The sequence below is a fragment of the Narcine bancroftii genome, chromosome 1 (assembly GCF_036971445.1).
Source record: "Narcine bancroftii isolate sNarBan1 chromosome 1, sNarBan1.hap1, whole genome shotgun sequence".
NCBI classification, from domain to species: Eukaryota; Metazoa; Chordata; class Chondrichthyes; order Torpediniformes; family Narcinidae; genus Narcine; species Narcine bancroftii.
The window spans coordinates 287,333,526-287,349,285 of record NC_091469.1 but is presented as its reverse complement, the minus strand read 5'-3'; the positions used below and the strand labels follow the sequence as shown (position 1 = coordinate 287,349,285).

The window sequence follows — 15,760 nt, the reverse complement described above, 5'->3', positions numbered from 1 at the left end:
GGCATGCGCATTGGACTGACAATGGCCTGCCAACCTCCACTGACACTAAAGCATTCAGTTTCCGACGTACTTCAAGCCCGATAATGGGAACATACGGTGTATAAATCATCAGCAGAGCTTACGAACGTTAAAAAGTGAAAGTACCTTTTCTCCCAAAACGTAATGCTTTAACAAAAATCAATCGCACTTTCTCTGAAAAGCGCCGACCAGACCGGGGTTGGGCAGGGCACCATGAGGAGAATAGCCAACCAGAACGCAGCTATGATGCATTCCTGACGAGATGGTCGCTAAAACCCACTCTGATTGGGCAATTCTCCCCCGAGACCCGTTTGACCCACAGTGCAGCGGGCCTCGAAGAGTCGCGGGAAGATGTCGGCGCGCACGGGCACGAGCTTCCAGAGGAGGCGCCGGAGCCAACGGCCGCTGGTGCCGGGGACCCGGCCGTCACTGCACAACGGGCAGCTGCTGCTCTCCACCGGGGTGCCTTCCCTTGACTACATCATAGGTCAGTGTGGAGATACACGGGGGACTGCAGATGCTGGAATCTGGAGCAAAAAGGTCCTAGACTATTACAGAACTTATTATTCTGTCTAGTCCCTCTTTCGCACCCAGTACATATCTCTCCCATCCATATTTCTCTTTAAATGTTAAAATTGAGTCAGCTTCAGCTGGCAGCTCATTCCACACCCCCAAAAAACTTTCGCCTTTCAGTCTTAACCTATGTCCTCCGGTTTGTATCTCATCTCCTCTCAGTGGAAAAAGCCAATCCCCATTTACTCTGTCTATCCCCCTCATAATTTTCAATATCTATCAAATCTCCATTCTTCTATGCTCCAGGGAATAAAGTCCTAGCCTATTTAACCTTTCCCTGTTACTCAGTTCCTGTAGTCCAGGCAACTTCCTAGTAAATCTTCTCTATGCTGTTTCTATTTTATTGCTATCTTTCTTATAGCTAGGTGACCATTGGTGGCCTCACTAAAGTGTTAACATCTCAATGCCTATACTCATTACTTGATTTATGAAGGCCAATATGCCAAAAGTTCTGCTTGAGGAATTCCACCTTGGGATGGTTTGGACCCAAACAGATCTTCCCCCACAGATGCTGCTCGACCCACAGGTTTCCTCGAGCTGATTGTATTTTGCTCATAGGTCAATGTGGTTGGGTGAATTTGTTTAAAAAATAATAAAGGTTACTGGTAGAAAACTCCATTCAAATAATTTAGGATGGCCATTCTGCCCATTTTATCTCTGTCAGCAATTCCATGCAACCCCTTCTAAGAATTCCAAGAGCATCTACATTGGCCCTCCACCACCAAAAGTGGTATTTGGCCCAAAAGTCCATACCAGTGTGTGTATGTTTTAATGCCTTGAATTTCTATTGCTGCTTATCTAAATCTGTTAGCCTAGCCCTCTATTCCTTGCTCCCTTAAACACTTTTCCTTAAAATTTATCATGCTATTCTCTGCAAGCAAGATTTTTCTTTATAAATTTAATCTGTTCAAACATTATGTATAAGCAAATGGGATAATAATCCATTGTTCTATTTATTTATAAATATTCCTCTCCCTTTTCATAAGGATTTTGTGTTTTATTTCTACCCTTGATGTTGCTGACATGGTCATAATTGAATTTCTTCTCCTTAAATATTATCTATCTTTTGGCTCTGCAAGGATTTCTAACAAAATGTTAAATGTGTGTGGAAATTGTTCTGATCTCACCTGAATAAGATAAATACTTTAAATATTATCACTCATTATTTAGATGAGCAGGAATTTCCAGTGAATACTTTTAAGTTCTTTTTGGTTCTGTTTAAATTTAATTCCATAGCCGGCAATTCTCTTTGTCTCTGTGGCATCATTCTCAAACTAAAGCAGGCAACTGCCACAAAGATTATCTCTGTAATTTCATTTTGTTTGGTTTCTGCCTCATTTGTGCATTTGTTTATTCAAATTTACTACCAGGTATCTTACTGAATTGTGTCTTATATAAATTTGTGATTATCCTAAACCCATAAAAGCCAAGCTTTCTTGCTTGTAAACCATCACGTCAACACTCACTGACTTCATTAGTCATTTTTAACATTTTTAAAATTAGCTTCCTTTTTTAATGTCCCTCTTATCTTTAATCTCTTCTATTTCCACAACCTTTTGATATGCCTTAGCACTTGGGACTTTAATGCCTGACCAATATATTTTAGACATTACTACTTTTTTACATTTCTATATGCTACACAGTGATATACATTTTACCATGAACCTGGTGATCTTAAAGGGAATGGAAAATAAAACCCACCAACTTTCAGATCATTGTCTCAATTTGTGCATTTAGCTTGTCAAAACAAGTTGAAACATGTAAGCCTCAGAAACACTGCCAGTGATCGCAAGCTTAACTCTGGAGTTGGTGCATCAGGCAAGAAAGATGCACCTTTTCCACTCCCTTTGCCAGCCCTCACTTCCTCTATAAATTTAGGTATGAAATAACCATAGGTCGTAATTGTGGGTGGCCGGTACTTTTATCCCATTCTGGCTCATCTTTCATAATTTGAAAAAGTGTTATTAGTTTTACTGTATTTCTGTTAGATATAGAGTTTTTTTTAAAATATGAACCACACAGCTGATTAAGGAATATTTGAGTATTGAGCTTTCCATTTTGAAAGATTTGCAGAGGTTGTTGCAGAGGTTGTTGCAGAGGTTGTTGCAGAGGTTGTTGCAGAGGTTGTTGCAGAGGTTGTTGCAGAGGTTGTTGCAGAGGTTGTTGCAGAGAAAAAAAATTGTATGAAAATATTTTCATAGTTTCATATCAGATATTTTGGATATAATATCTAATATGTACTCTAGCATCTCTGTCACAGGTAAGATAAGAGGAGGTCAGTTGTGTGTGAGGATGAGATGCACTGTTAATGTTCAGCTTCTGATATAGCAAATGCTCCTTCTCCAGTTCGTGAGGTTTTGGCCAAGTAATCCCAGAGCTGATGGAAATGTTGTACTTTGATCAGTTGGTTATCTCCTGCCATGATGGAGTTGGAGTAATATTTTTGTTTCCTGGACTTTTAATGGGAACCAGCTGTCTGTAACTAAAGCCTCATTGCTGCGGTTGTTTTCCTGGGAGAAGCTACAGCTTAATCTGTTAGTAGACTTGGAAGTTTATCAATGTGGGCAATAAGGTAACAAGGTCCTTTCTGCAGGACTGGTCTAAAAGTCAGAACATTTTATCAATAGCATGTTGACAAATTGTATCAAAAATTGGAATGTTGATTTGAGGTTGATGCTGACAAGTTGCTTTTGTGTTTGGAGACAAATGTCCAAAGATGCATCTTGAACATTAATACTGAAACCATGACTGTTGGTTATATACGTTAATGATTTGGATATTAACATAGGAGGCATGAGTAGTAAGTTTGTGCATGACACGCAAATCAACAGTGCTGATGGTGAGGAATCTTGTGACAGGCTCCAAGATGATATCAATCAGTTGGTAAGATGAGCAGTAAATAGAATGTGATCCTGAAAATGTAAGTTGATGCATTTGAGTAGGACAAAACAATAAATGATAGGGCCTTGGGGAGTATTGAGGACTTCAAGATTATTGACACATATAGAGTGATAGAGAAACAGGAACAAAGATTTTATTGCATGGGTTCAAGATTACCTGAATATGTCAGCACAAGGTGGGAACAAAAACATAATTGATACCTGTGATTCACAGCATCTGCAGACTTTTCTGTTAAACAACTTGCATGATACCTGCCTTCATTAGCTGCATCATAGGATATAAGCGCAGAGAGGTTACATTAAAATTTTAAATATCTTTTGGGTAGGCTAAAGCTGGAGAACTATGCATGATTCTAGTGAACAAGAGAGACTGTAGATGCTGGAAAACTGGAGAAGCACACAAAAAGCAGTATCCATTGAAAGCAAAATTTACTCTGTTTTGGACTAATCCCTTAATCAGAATAGCAAGAGATGAGCAGATGCCTGAATAAAATGGTGGAAGGGAGGGGGAGGAACACAGGTTGGCAGGTGAAGGATAAATGCTGGTGGGGGGGGGGGAAGAAATGGGATACAAGTAAGAAGCTAGGAATAAGAGGAAGATGCCTTCTGATAGAAGGAAGGGAAGGGATTGGGGAGATCAAAGAAAGAAGGTGTGGGTGATGGACAAGAGAGAGAGGGCAGGAGAGAGCAAGGAGGATGGGGGAAGATGGAAAGGGGCCATAGATAGGGAAAGGATTGGGGGGGGGGGTTGCAGGGAAGCTGAAGCTTGTGAATATGAGGGAGGGGGTTTAACAAGTAATTGAAGGTCAATGTAGATGCCATGTTGTTGGAGACTACAAGATGGAATATAAGGTGCTGTTCTACCAATTTGAATGTGACCTCAACTTAGCAGGACAGTAGGCATGGGAAATAGAAATACAGGTCTTGTTGCTATGCTATGAGAAAGGTATGTTTGCACTGAAGGAAGTGCAGAGAAGATGTTGATTAAGATGGAACATTTCAGTTATGAGGAGAGACATGAGAGGCTAGGTATGCTTCCATGAAATGGAAATGGTTGAAGGGAGACCTCATAGAGGAGTCACATAGGGTAGATAGGAAATGGTTTCCCTTTGGAAAGGTGTTCAAATTAAAGGGCATAAGTCAAGGGCAATGGTTTTCAAACACTCCCCCTAAACTCAGATTCTACCTTAAGCAGTCCCTATGCCGTATATCCTCTGTGATTAGTAAAGGATTGCTTAATGTGGTATGTGAGCAGAAAATAAAAGTTTGAAAACAACTGCTTTAATCATACCTAATTGACTCATTATGTGCACGGTTTCATAACTCAAAAGGAAATGGGCCAATGACAATTATTTAAAGGGGTATGTGAGTGGAAAGAAAAAGGTTGAGAACCAATCCTTTAATGCACCTGCATTCTCACAGAGAATGGAGATCAAGACACAAGACCTGGCACAAAGAGCAGTATTGCAGTCTATCCATCATTAGTGATCCCTGCCCTCCATATGCTTTTGTAATTATGGACCATCTTCACTGAAGAGGGGTTATCAATGCCATTCTTGAAAAATGCATAGATACAGCCCATCATGTTCAGACGACCATCAAATATCCATCTACACCAATCCTATCTATCAACATTTCATCCATGGATTCTATATATTAGTGATAAAGAGCCCATCTAGATACTTCTTAATTGTTATATGTTCTTTATCCATCACCAACTTGAGCATTGGATTGCAGCTTCCAATCTCCCTCTGGATTGAAAAAGAATCTCTCATATCTTCTATAAACCTCTTACCCTAGACCTGTCATTTTCAAACTGCCCCCCTCCCCCAAAACTTACATTCCACCTTAAGCAATCCCTATTCCATAAGTGCTCTGTAATTAGCAAGGTATTGCTTAAGATGGTATATAAATGGGAAGAGAAGATTGAGAACCATTGCTCTAGACCCAATTATTAATTGCTTGAGAAAAACTGTCATTTGGCCATTTTCCTTTGTAGTTATGAAACCATGCACATAATGAGTCAATTAGGTATGATTAAAACAGTGATTTTCAAACTTTTCTTTCCACACACATACCACCTTAAGCAATCCCTTACTAATCATAGAGCACCTATGGCATAAGAATTGCTTAAAGTGGTATGTGAGTGGAAAGAAAAAGGTTGGGAACCACTGCATTAAAGAGTTGTACAACACCGATACAGATCCTTCGTCCATCTTACTCATGTCAACCTGAGCTAGAGTTCTATTTCTCTGCATTTATTCCATATCCCTGTAAATCTTTCCTATCCATTAGCCTGTCTAAATGTCTTTTGAACTTTATAATTTTACTGCTTCTACCACTTTCTCTGACAGTTAATTCACTAACCACCACCCTCTGTATGGAAAAAGTCCTTTTAAAATTTTCCCCAAATTACCTTAAATGGGTCGTATGGTTGGTGTTGTGGTTAGCATAGTGCTATTATAGCGCCAGCAACCCGCGTTTGAATCTGGAGCTATCTGTTTGTACGTTCTCCCATGTTGCATAGGTTTTCTCCAGGGATTCCAGACTCCTCTCACTTACTAAAGACATATGGGGTTAGTAGGTTAATTAGTCACATGGGTGGATTTGGGTGGTGCGGGCTCGAGGGCCTGTTACCATGCTATATGTCGGAATTTTTAAAAAATTAAACCATGCCTGCTTGGGTTCCTTTCCTCAAGTAAAATGAGCAAGTCATTTGATTCTTATTCCCCTACACATTCACATTAGAAGAAAGCAACATGTAGCATTAGCTTCATTTTTTAATTTTAATTCTCCATAGAACTACCATGTGGTGATGGTGAATTTCATTGTTGTGAGGTGGTTCCCGAGATGTGGTCTGTGTTTACCAACATCTCAATGTGGTTTTAAGTGTATTTGTCGTATTAATACAGAAGTTTATTTTTCTGAGCACACAACAGGTTTTCACTTAGATGAATGAAGCTGTGTAAAGAGCACAATTTACAGAGCATAGGATTGCAGTGAAAAGTATGTTTAATTAGTAAACACGGGCAGTATTTTTTTATATTTCACACTATGAACCATATTAACCAAAATATACACAAACATTTCTCTCTTGAATATACACAGTGTCATTTTCTCCCCTTTTCCCCCTCTCTTCCCTTCCTCCTTCCCACCCCCCCTCCCTACCCACTAAACATTCAACGTATACAATAAACTCATTAAACAATGTCATCACACAATGAAAATAAACAAGAAAAATGTGTCATCTACTTTTACACACTGGATCAGTTCATTTCGTCTTCTCCTTCTGTCATTTTAGGGGGTGTTCCATGTACGGTTCCCAAATTTGTTCGAATATTGTGACGTTATTTTTTTAAATTATATGTTATTTTTTTCCAGGTGAATACATTTATTCATTTCTATATACCATTGCTGTACTCTCAGGCTTTCTTCTGATTTCCAGGTTGACATTATACATTTTTTTGCAACAGCTAAGGCTATCATAATAAATCTTTTTTGTGCTTCATCCAAATTGAGGCCTAGTTCTTTACTTCTTGTATTACTTAGAAGAAAGATCTCTGGATTTTTTGGTATGTTGCATTTTGTGATTTTATTTAATACCTGGTTTAGATCTTCCCAAAACTTTTCCATTTTCTCACATGCCCAAATTGAATGTACTGTTCCCATTTCCTTCTTACAGTGAAAACATCTATCTGATTCTGTTGGGTCCCATTTATTTAACTTTTGGGGCGTGGTGTATAGCCTGTGTAACCACTTATATTGTATATTGCGTAAACTCGTGTTTATTGTATTTCTCATAGTTCCGGAGCATAGCTTTCCCCATTTTTCATTTTTTATCTTTATGTTTAGATCTTGTTCCCACTTTTGTTTGGGTTTACAGCTTATTTCATCGTTCTCTTTCTCTTGCAGCTTGATGTACATATTTGTTATAAATCTTTTAATTATCATTGTGTCTGTAATCAATTTAAATTGGTTCAATATATATCCATTTACTGTCACCTTCGCCAATGGTCCCTTATATAATGCTTTAATCCAATTAATATATTTCTCTGGGAGGTTGAACCTCTGTAGTACTTTGAATAAATAATTCCATTCGACTCTGTCAAAGGCTTTTTCTGCATCTAAAGCAACCGTCACTGTTGGTGTCTTATTTCTTTGTACTGCATGGATTAAGTTAATGAACTTACAGATATTGTGCATCGTTCGTCTTTTCTTATAAATCCAGTTTGATCTATTTTTGGTACACAGTCGGCCAATCTGTTTGCTAATATCTTATAATCTGAGTTAAGTAGAGATATTGTTCTATACGATGCTGGTGTTAGTGGATCCTTCCCCATCTTTGGTATTACTGTAATTATTGCTGTTTTACATAAATCTGGCATGTTTTGTGTTTCTTCAATCTGGTTCATTACTTCCAGGAGAGGAGGAATTAATAAATCTTTAAATGTTTTATAGCATTCTATTGGGAGTCCATCCTCTCCAGGCGTTTTATTGTTCGGTAGCTTTTTTAATATATCCTGTATTTCCAAATCCAGGTTGTATCAATTTGTTTTGCTCCTCTTCTTGCAATTTCGGTTGTTCAATTTTAGATAGAAACTCATCTATTTTGTCTTCTTTCCCTTCATTCTCAGTTCGGTATAATTGTTCATAGAATTCCTTGAAGTTTTCATTGATCTCTGTTGGGTTATATGTAATTTGTCCTTTTTCCAAGATGCCAAAACCATTCTTTTAGCTTGTTCTGTTTTAAGCTGCCAAGCTAGTATTTTGTGGGTTTTTTCTCCTAGCTCACAATACTTCTCCTTTGTCTTCATTATGTTCTTCTCCACCTTGTACGTTTGTAGTGTTTTGTATTTTACTTTTTTGTCCGCCAATTCTCTTTGTTGTTTCTTTCCTTGTGGCTAGTTATTTTCCTGTACTTACTATTTCCCTTTCCAGGTGTTCTATTTCCCGATTATAGTCCTTTTTCATCTTAGTTACATAACTTGTTATCTGCCCTCTGATGAAGGCTTTCATTGCATCCCATAATATAAATTTGTCTTTCACTGATTCTGTATTAATTTCAAAGTACATTTTAATTTTGCATTCAATAAATTCTCTAAAATCCTGTCTTTTAAGTAGCATGGAGTTTAATCTCCATCTATATGTTCTTGGTGGGATGTCCTCCAGTTCTATTGCTAATAACAGAGGTGAGTGATCAGATAACAATCTAGCTTTATATTCCGTTTTCCTAACTCTCCCTTGGATATGGGCTGACAACAGAAACAGGTCAATTCTTGAGTATGTTTTATGTCTACTCGAATAATATGAGTATTCCTTCTCCTTTGGGTGTTGTCTCCATATATCCAAAAGTTGCATTTCCTGCATTGATTTAACCATAAATTTGGCTACTTTGTTCTATCTGCTAGTCTTTAGTCCAGTTTTATCCATCTTTGAATCCAAATTAAGGTTAGAGTCCTCACCTATCAATATATTCCCCTGTGTATCTACAATCTTCAAAAAGATATCTTGCATAAACTTTTGATCCTCTTCATTAGGTGCATATACATTGAGCAAACTCCAAAATTCTGAATATGTCTGACACTTTATCATTACATACCTCCCTGCTGGATCTATTATTTCCTCCTCTATTTTGATTGGTACATTTTTATTGATTAATATAGCTACACCTCTGGCTTTTGAGTTATATGATGCTGCCGTTACGTGCCCTACCCAGTTTCTCCTTAATTTCTTGTGTTCCACTTCAGTTAGATGTGTTTCCTGCATGAATGCTATATCAATGTTTTTCTTTTCTCAGTAAATTTAATAGCCTCTTCCTTTTGATTTGGTTATGTATTCCATTAATATTTATAGTCATATAGTTCAACATGGCCATTTCATACTTTGTTTATATCTCATTTCCACTTCCTCACCACCACCCTTTTCCCCATTTCCATTTCTCAGTTTTCTATTTTTGAACGCACTGTATGACAACAGTTCTAAAACAAAATATTTCAACCATTCCCACATTTAAAATTCCCTTAACCCCAAGTGTCCCTCCCCCCCTCTCTAAGTAACCCCTTGTCCCTTGCTAGGCAATCACAACTCCCCTTTCCATTCGGACTGCGAACCGTAAACATGGGCAGTATGTTGCACTGCTGTGGAGTTCATTCAGAAGCCTGATGGCTTTGTGGAAGAAACTATCTTTAAGCCTGTTGGTGTGTGTTTTCACGCTCATAAACTTACTCCCTAATGAAAGCAGGGAGAAGAGTGTGTGACTGGAATGTGATGGGTTTTTAGCATGTTGGGCGACTTTCCTAGGCAGCAGAAATAGATGGAGTCCATGAGGGGAGGGAAGTTTAAGTAATATTCTGAGCTGCATCTCTACCTTCTGTACCTTCTGATTTTACAGTAGAGCAACTCCCATACCATCCTATGATGCATCCAAAATCATGCTTTTGATTATGTTGTTCCTTACTTCCATAGTCTCATTAGAAAGACCTTTTCCTGTTGAGTTGCAGTATGCTCCAGGGAAAAGTTAGAGGTCCTTTGTTTTATGAAGTTTAGTGTGAACCCCATATTTCACAGATGAATCAAAATTAACTTTGCATTCAGCCTCCAAATATTTGCCTACTGACTGCAAATGGCATAAAGGTAGTGGCCAAGTTAATCCCATATTGGAATCTACACTTCTGCCATAAGGATAGACCACATTTACTTGTCTTTACTCCAGCAGAGCTTGATATTACTTCCCCATCCTATCACATCTATTCTCGTTATTTTTGTCCTCCAATTGGTGTGCTGTTAATTTTAATATATATTTAATTTTTGATTTTCATAGACCCATAAAAATTCAAACAACTAATACAATCCCTTTCAGCATTCATATTACATACAAAGTCTGTATTTATTAACCCCTCCCCACCTCCCCAACTCCAATACATGTGGTCATATAAAATATACAGATACAATTACTAAAGGGGTCCACAACCTTTACAAAAACCTAGGAAAAAGCCTACAGAAACCTAGGAAAAACTACCAGGTTGACTAAATAACAAAAAAAGGAATAAAAAGAAAAAAAAAAGCAAAACTAAGAAAGCACATCATCTGCATTATGTCCTACTTCCTTAATCCCTCTCATTTCCCTGCTTGGACAGATTATTACAGTTCCCATATTTCAAAGGGGGGAGAGCTAATCAAATCTGCAGGCCCATGTATTTAAAATAGGGTTGCCACACTCGAACAAATGTCTTATTTCCTCCTTATATTGTATGTGATTTTTCTCCAAGGGAATGCAATTTTGCTTTTCCATATTCCATTGTGTGGTATTTAATTGGGAGTCGGGCTTCCACGTAACCGCTATACACTTCCTGTCTACCGACAAGGCGACTATCCCAAACTAAATTTGGATTTAGACAGTCTAAAGCTCACGTCCTCAAAGTCTCCCAGAAGGTACAATTCCAGATCCTGTGGAAAATTCACTTTTGTGATTTTTTTTTTTCAGAATGTTCCCCAGGTCCTCCCAGAGGGATCTCACCCTTGCACATAGCCAGATGGAGTGGACAAAGGTTCCAAGCTCCACACCACACATAAAGCACATTTCCAAAATTTCTGGTTTTGACTTGTATAATTTTTGTCGTGTGAGGTACAGCTGGTGCAAAATGTTGTATTGCACCAACCTGTATCTGGCATTGATGACTCCAGTCACACTGTCCATGCACATGTTTTGTCACCACTCTTTATTGATTGTTATGCCCAAGTCCGACTCCCATTTCTCCCTCGACCAGGTTTGGGCCCTCACTTTGGAATATGTAATACATCTTAGAGATAAATTTACATACATTCCCCTGTTGAATTGGAAGCTCCACTTTACTACATCTATGGTCATAGATGGTCTCACTTTTTCCCTTAAGAAAGATCTTATTTGCAGGTGGCAGAAGAATGTTCTATTAGACAAATCATATTTATTCCTTAACTGTGTGCTGTTATATTTTCACCAATTATAGTAAGATTTATATTGAATCCTTCTTGTGCCCTTTATTGGAAATTATTTGATGAAACCTGCTGTAGTGTCATTTTTTTCATAACTTACAACTTCAAAGGTAAATATTGTTCCTCGTGATCCAACCTCTATTTATCTCCTCTCACCCAAGCCCAGTTTTAAAAATATTTGTTCTAAACTGAAATACTTCAAAATAATTTTAATTTATTTTCAGGAGGAGGTCTGGCTGTTGGAACTATTCTTCTTGTTGGTAAGAGAAATATTAGATTTTATCATATTCTATTACCATTTGTTAATTGGATCATGCAGAATTCTGGAAAAAAGATCTTGTTGACAAATGAGACCAAGATTAATCTGCATCAGAGCGATGGCAAGAAAAAAAAGTATGGACATGTAAAGGAACTGCCCAAGATCCAATGCATGCCACCTTTGCCATGATTTGCATCTGATTACTGAAGCCAAATGTCCCAAACATTGTGCTCTGAAATGAGGGAACTATGTATAAAAGGTGTTAAAACACTCAATGCTGGAGAAACTCAGCAGGTCAAAGTGTCCTTTATGTAGGAAAGGCAGAGATACATAACTGACATTTCGGGCTTGAGCCCTTCATCAAAAAATGAGAAAATGATGGTGAGCATCAGAATAAAAGAGGGGGAAGGGGGAAGGAGATGATAGGTGGAGAAAGCAGGGTGGAGACAGCAGCACTAAGGGTGAGGGGGTGGTAGAAAGGCAGGAAATGGGGTAGGGCAAAGAAAAGGCAACCAGGTTTAATGGAAAGCAATGAAGTCAATGTACATGTCACGGTTATGGAAGTGGGCCAGAGGCGGTAGAGGAAAAGTTCGGCATCGCAGCGTGTGCAGAACTCATTCAGGTGTGGATAAAAAGTGGTATAATTTCTTCACAATCAAATCAAAATGTATGCAAATAATCTTGAATAAACTTCAATTAAATGTGAATTTGATTACAAATTTAAAACTGTGGAGCACAGTGGCAAATAAAGGGAAAAAAGTGGCTTTGTCCCAAACATTATGGAGGACACTATATATGTGTGTTTAATCTATACACATGCATGTGTACAAATGTGCACGTATATACATATGTGTATGAGTTATTTGGATTCAAGCAACCAGCAGCCTCAGGTAATTGGCAAAAAAAATCATGGAAAAATAAGTAGGTAAAAAATTCAGAAGTTTAAAATTGGTAGGCCTTGTTGTTAATTTGCCAATCCACGCAACTGTCATCTCAAGCAACCATAAAATTCACCTATCTGGCATCTACTAATCCCCACAGGTGCTGAATGCCAGGGGTTTTACTGTATGTATATAAAAAAAAAAAATCAACTTTCCTAAGGAAAAAAGATCATCTCCAGTCACCTATGAAAGTGCATCATGAAATGGGATGCTTGCAAAATGATACTCATTGTGCCACATAGAAATTTATTTTAAAAACCAAAACTCAACTAGCAAAGACAGCAGGAAGACAATACTTGTAAAGCAGGATTCTGAGCTTAGCTATGTGAATGGGGAAGAAGGATAATTTGATGATGATGAGAGTTTATTGTCACAAACATAAACATAATATACAGATGAATTGGAATCCTTGCTTCCTGCAGCCACACAGATCTGTAATATCCACCAACTACAGCAGTGTACATTAATATACCACCATGTGCCAAGACTGAAATAGATAGTAAATTTTAAAGGATAGAGAAATATTCACAATTGCAGTTGGTACAAGAAAAAATGTGACATTTCTGTAGGGTAGACAGATCTTTTAACAGTCCTCTTTAAGCTTATGTTTGAGCTGAGATAGATCTGGGAGTCTCAAGACCCTGATAACTGCTATAAAATATCTGCTTTTAAAGTAAAAGGTGTTGGAATTCAGGCTTCTGTCCCTTCTGCCTGAAGGGAGCAGCAAGGAGAAATGGTGACGAGTAAGATGGAGGTCCTTCATGATATTAGGTGCCTTCTTGAAGCAGCATCTCACATAGATGTTTTCAACGGATGGGAAGTTGGTGTCCATGATGGGCTTATCACTCTCTCCTGGCCTCTGAATTCCTGGGCACTCGAATTTTCAAACCAGGCCACGATGCAACCAGTCAATATATCTTTGAGTTTGACAGGCACTTCAGCGCCTCTACTTACTCAAGAGTTTGTGGAGGTTCGGTTTGGCATTATAAATCTTGGTAAACTTGTTCAGATATGTAGTAGAAAGTGTGCTGACAGGCTACATCATGGCCTGGTTTGGGGGCACCAATGTCCGTGAGTGGAAAGCCCTGCAAAAGGTAGTGAGCACAGCCCAGTATGTCACAGGCAAAACCCTCCCCACCATTGAGAACATCTAAATGGAACATTGCCATTGGAAAGCAGTAGCAATCATTAAAGTTCCACACTACCCAGGACATTCTCGGTTCTTGCTGCTGTTGTCAGAAAAGAGTTATAAATGTCACAAGACTCGTATCACCATGTTCAAGAACAGATTCTACCCTCCACCATAGTCTCAACAGCAGACTTGATCAGAAACTCATTCAAAAACTCTAACTTTGCACATTATTGGTGAATATTTATTTCTTTTCTGTACTAAGCTTGTAGCCTTGAAGTGTCCATGTGCTAGAGAAGGTGAAATTGCCAATCCACACTGATTGGGTCTGCTAATGAGAAAATTGAAGATCCAGTTGCAAAGGGACAGATAGAGGCCCAGATCTGCTATAAAATTAAATTCCAAGCTGTATTCAATGAACAACAGCCTGAAGGGCTCCAGGTGGTCTAGTACAAAGTGGAGGACTGGTAAGATGTCACCCACCCGTTGTTACAATAGGAAAATTGAAGTCCTTCTTGAAACAGGAGTTGATCTGCTCCATGCCCAACCTCTCAAAGTCACTTGATCATGAAAGAAGTAAGTGATACAGGCCAATAGTCCTTGAGATAGGTCACCTTGCTCTTCTTGAGCACTGGTATGATAGATGACCTTTTGAAGCAGGTGTGAACCTCAGACCATCGGAGTGAGGGATTGAAAATATCTGCAAAAACTAACCACTTTTAAGGACATGGCCGGATACTTTCCAAAAATTCATCTTCTTGAAGGATCTTTACATTAGATTCAGAAACTGGAAACCCAATCATCAGAGCCTCTGGGAGCTCCTGAAGGCGCATCATTTTTTCCCCCCCTTTCAAAGCGAACATAAGAAGGTATTGAGGTTACCCAGAAGAGAGGCTATGATACTTCCTCACTTTGCTTTATATGATATGATGGCATGCAAGCTGATACTGCATCTTCATCAGGAATTGTAGTTTTGCATTGGTAGTGGCCTTCTGGATGTTGTACCTACACTCCCTGCATATCTCTTAATTACCAGATCTAAACACCACAGATCAGGTTTTCAACAGTTTATGGATTTCTTGGTTCATCCATGGCTTCAGGTTAGGATACACTTGGAACACAATCTTCCGCACATTCTCCGTTAAAGTCGGTTACAATTGTGGCTCATTCATTCAATTGTGCTGACTAGTTCTTGAACATGGTCTGTACCTAGACAGTTACGAAGCCATATCTCTTCTCCCACCTCCCCCCACCCCCAGACCAGCTCTGTATAATCCTATTTACCAGTTTCTGGCTATATGCAGGAAAGATGAACATGCCTGGTGTTCTAACTTTCCAAAGTGCAGGTGTGAAGTAGGGTTGATGATTCTTAATGATTCAAATCTCTGGTGATGCAAGATTGAAGTTCCCAGCCACGACTGAGAATGCATTCGGTTACACTGATGTTTGTTAATCATGGCATGTCGATTCTCTAGTATTAGCTTCACATCTGCTTGTGGAGGGTTGTAGACTGCAGTCAGAATAATGGATGTGTTATTTAGGACTAGGTGTTAATATCCCTTATTGCACTCTGAAACTTGCTGCCTAGACTCTGAGGGGTAGCCAAGTGAGTAGTGGCATCTTCTGGGTTATCAAGTGGACACCCTCCTTCTTCGGTGTTTCGCTGATAGACCCACAACACCCCCTGGCATCCCAGGCTCACCTCCTAGATGCCATTCACTTACTTGGGGGAACCAAATTGAATCCTTTTTCCTCATCCAGAGGCACTGACTACCTTTTTCAGCAACTTTGGTGAGATCTGCTTGTCAGTGTACCTTTCCTTGCACTCCCAACTCTCGGAGTAGCCTTGATGTCGATGTGACTACAAATCCTCTGCAGCCTGTAAGGTAAAACATCATGAGATGGGAATGTACAGGGCTGTAACAAGATGTGAATGCATCCTTGTACTTACAAGATAAGAGAGACATTG

The 15,760-nt window shown here is 38.9% G+C and overlaps 1 protein-coding gene across 8 annotated transcripts in view; it reads left to right on the top strand.

Annotated features, from left to right (window-relative positions):
- Window positions 1–328: 328 nt before the first annotated feature.
- Window positions 329–15,760, top strand: part of elp4 (elongator acetyltransferase complex subunit 4) — a 261,465-nt gene continuing 246,033 nt past the window's right edge. For 3 of the 8 annotated variants that reach the window (XM_069902827.1, XM_069902831.1, XM_069902838.1), the window contains exons 1-2: window positions 329–505; window positions 11,687–11,722. In XM_069902827.1, coding sequence (XP_069758928.1) covers window positions 370–505; window positions 11,687–11,722 — 172 coding nt within the window. In that variant the 5' untranslated portion in view covers window positions 329–369. Of the gene's footprint in view, window positions 559–11,686; window positions 11,723–15,760 lie in introns of all 8 variants that reach the window. The other 5 variants (XM_069902855.1, XM_069902809.1, XM_069902851.1 and 2 more) reach the window with 3 other exon arrangements.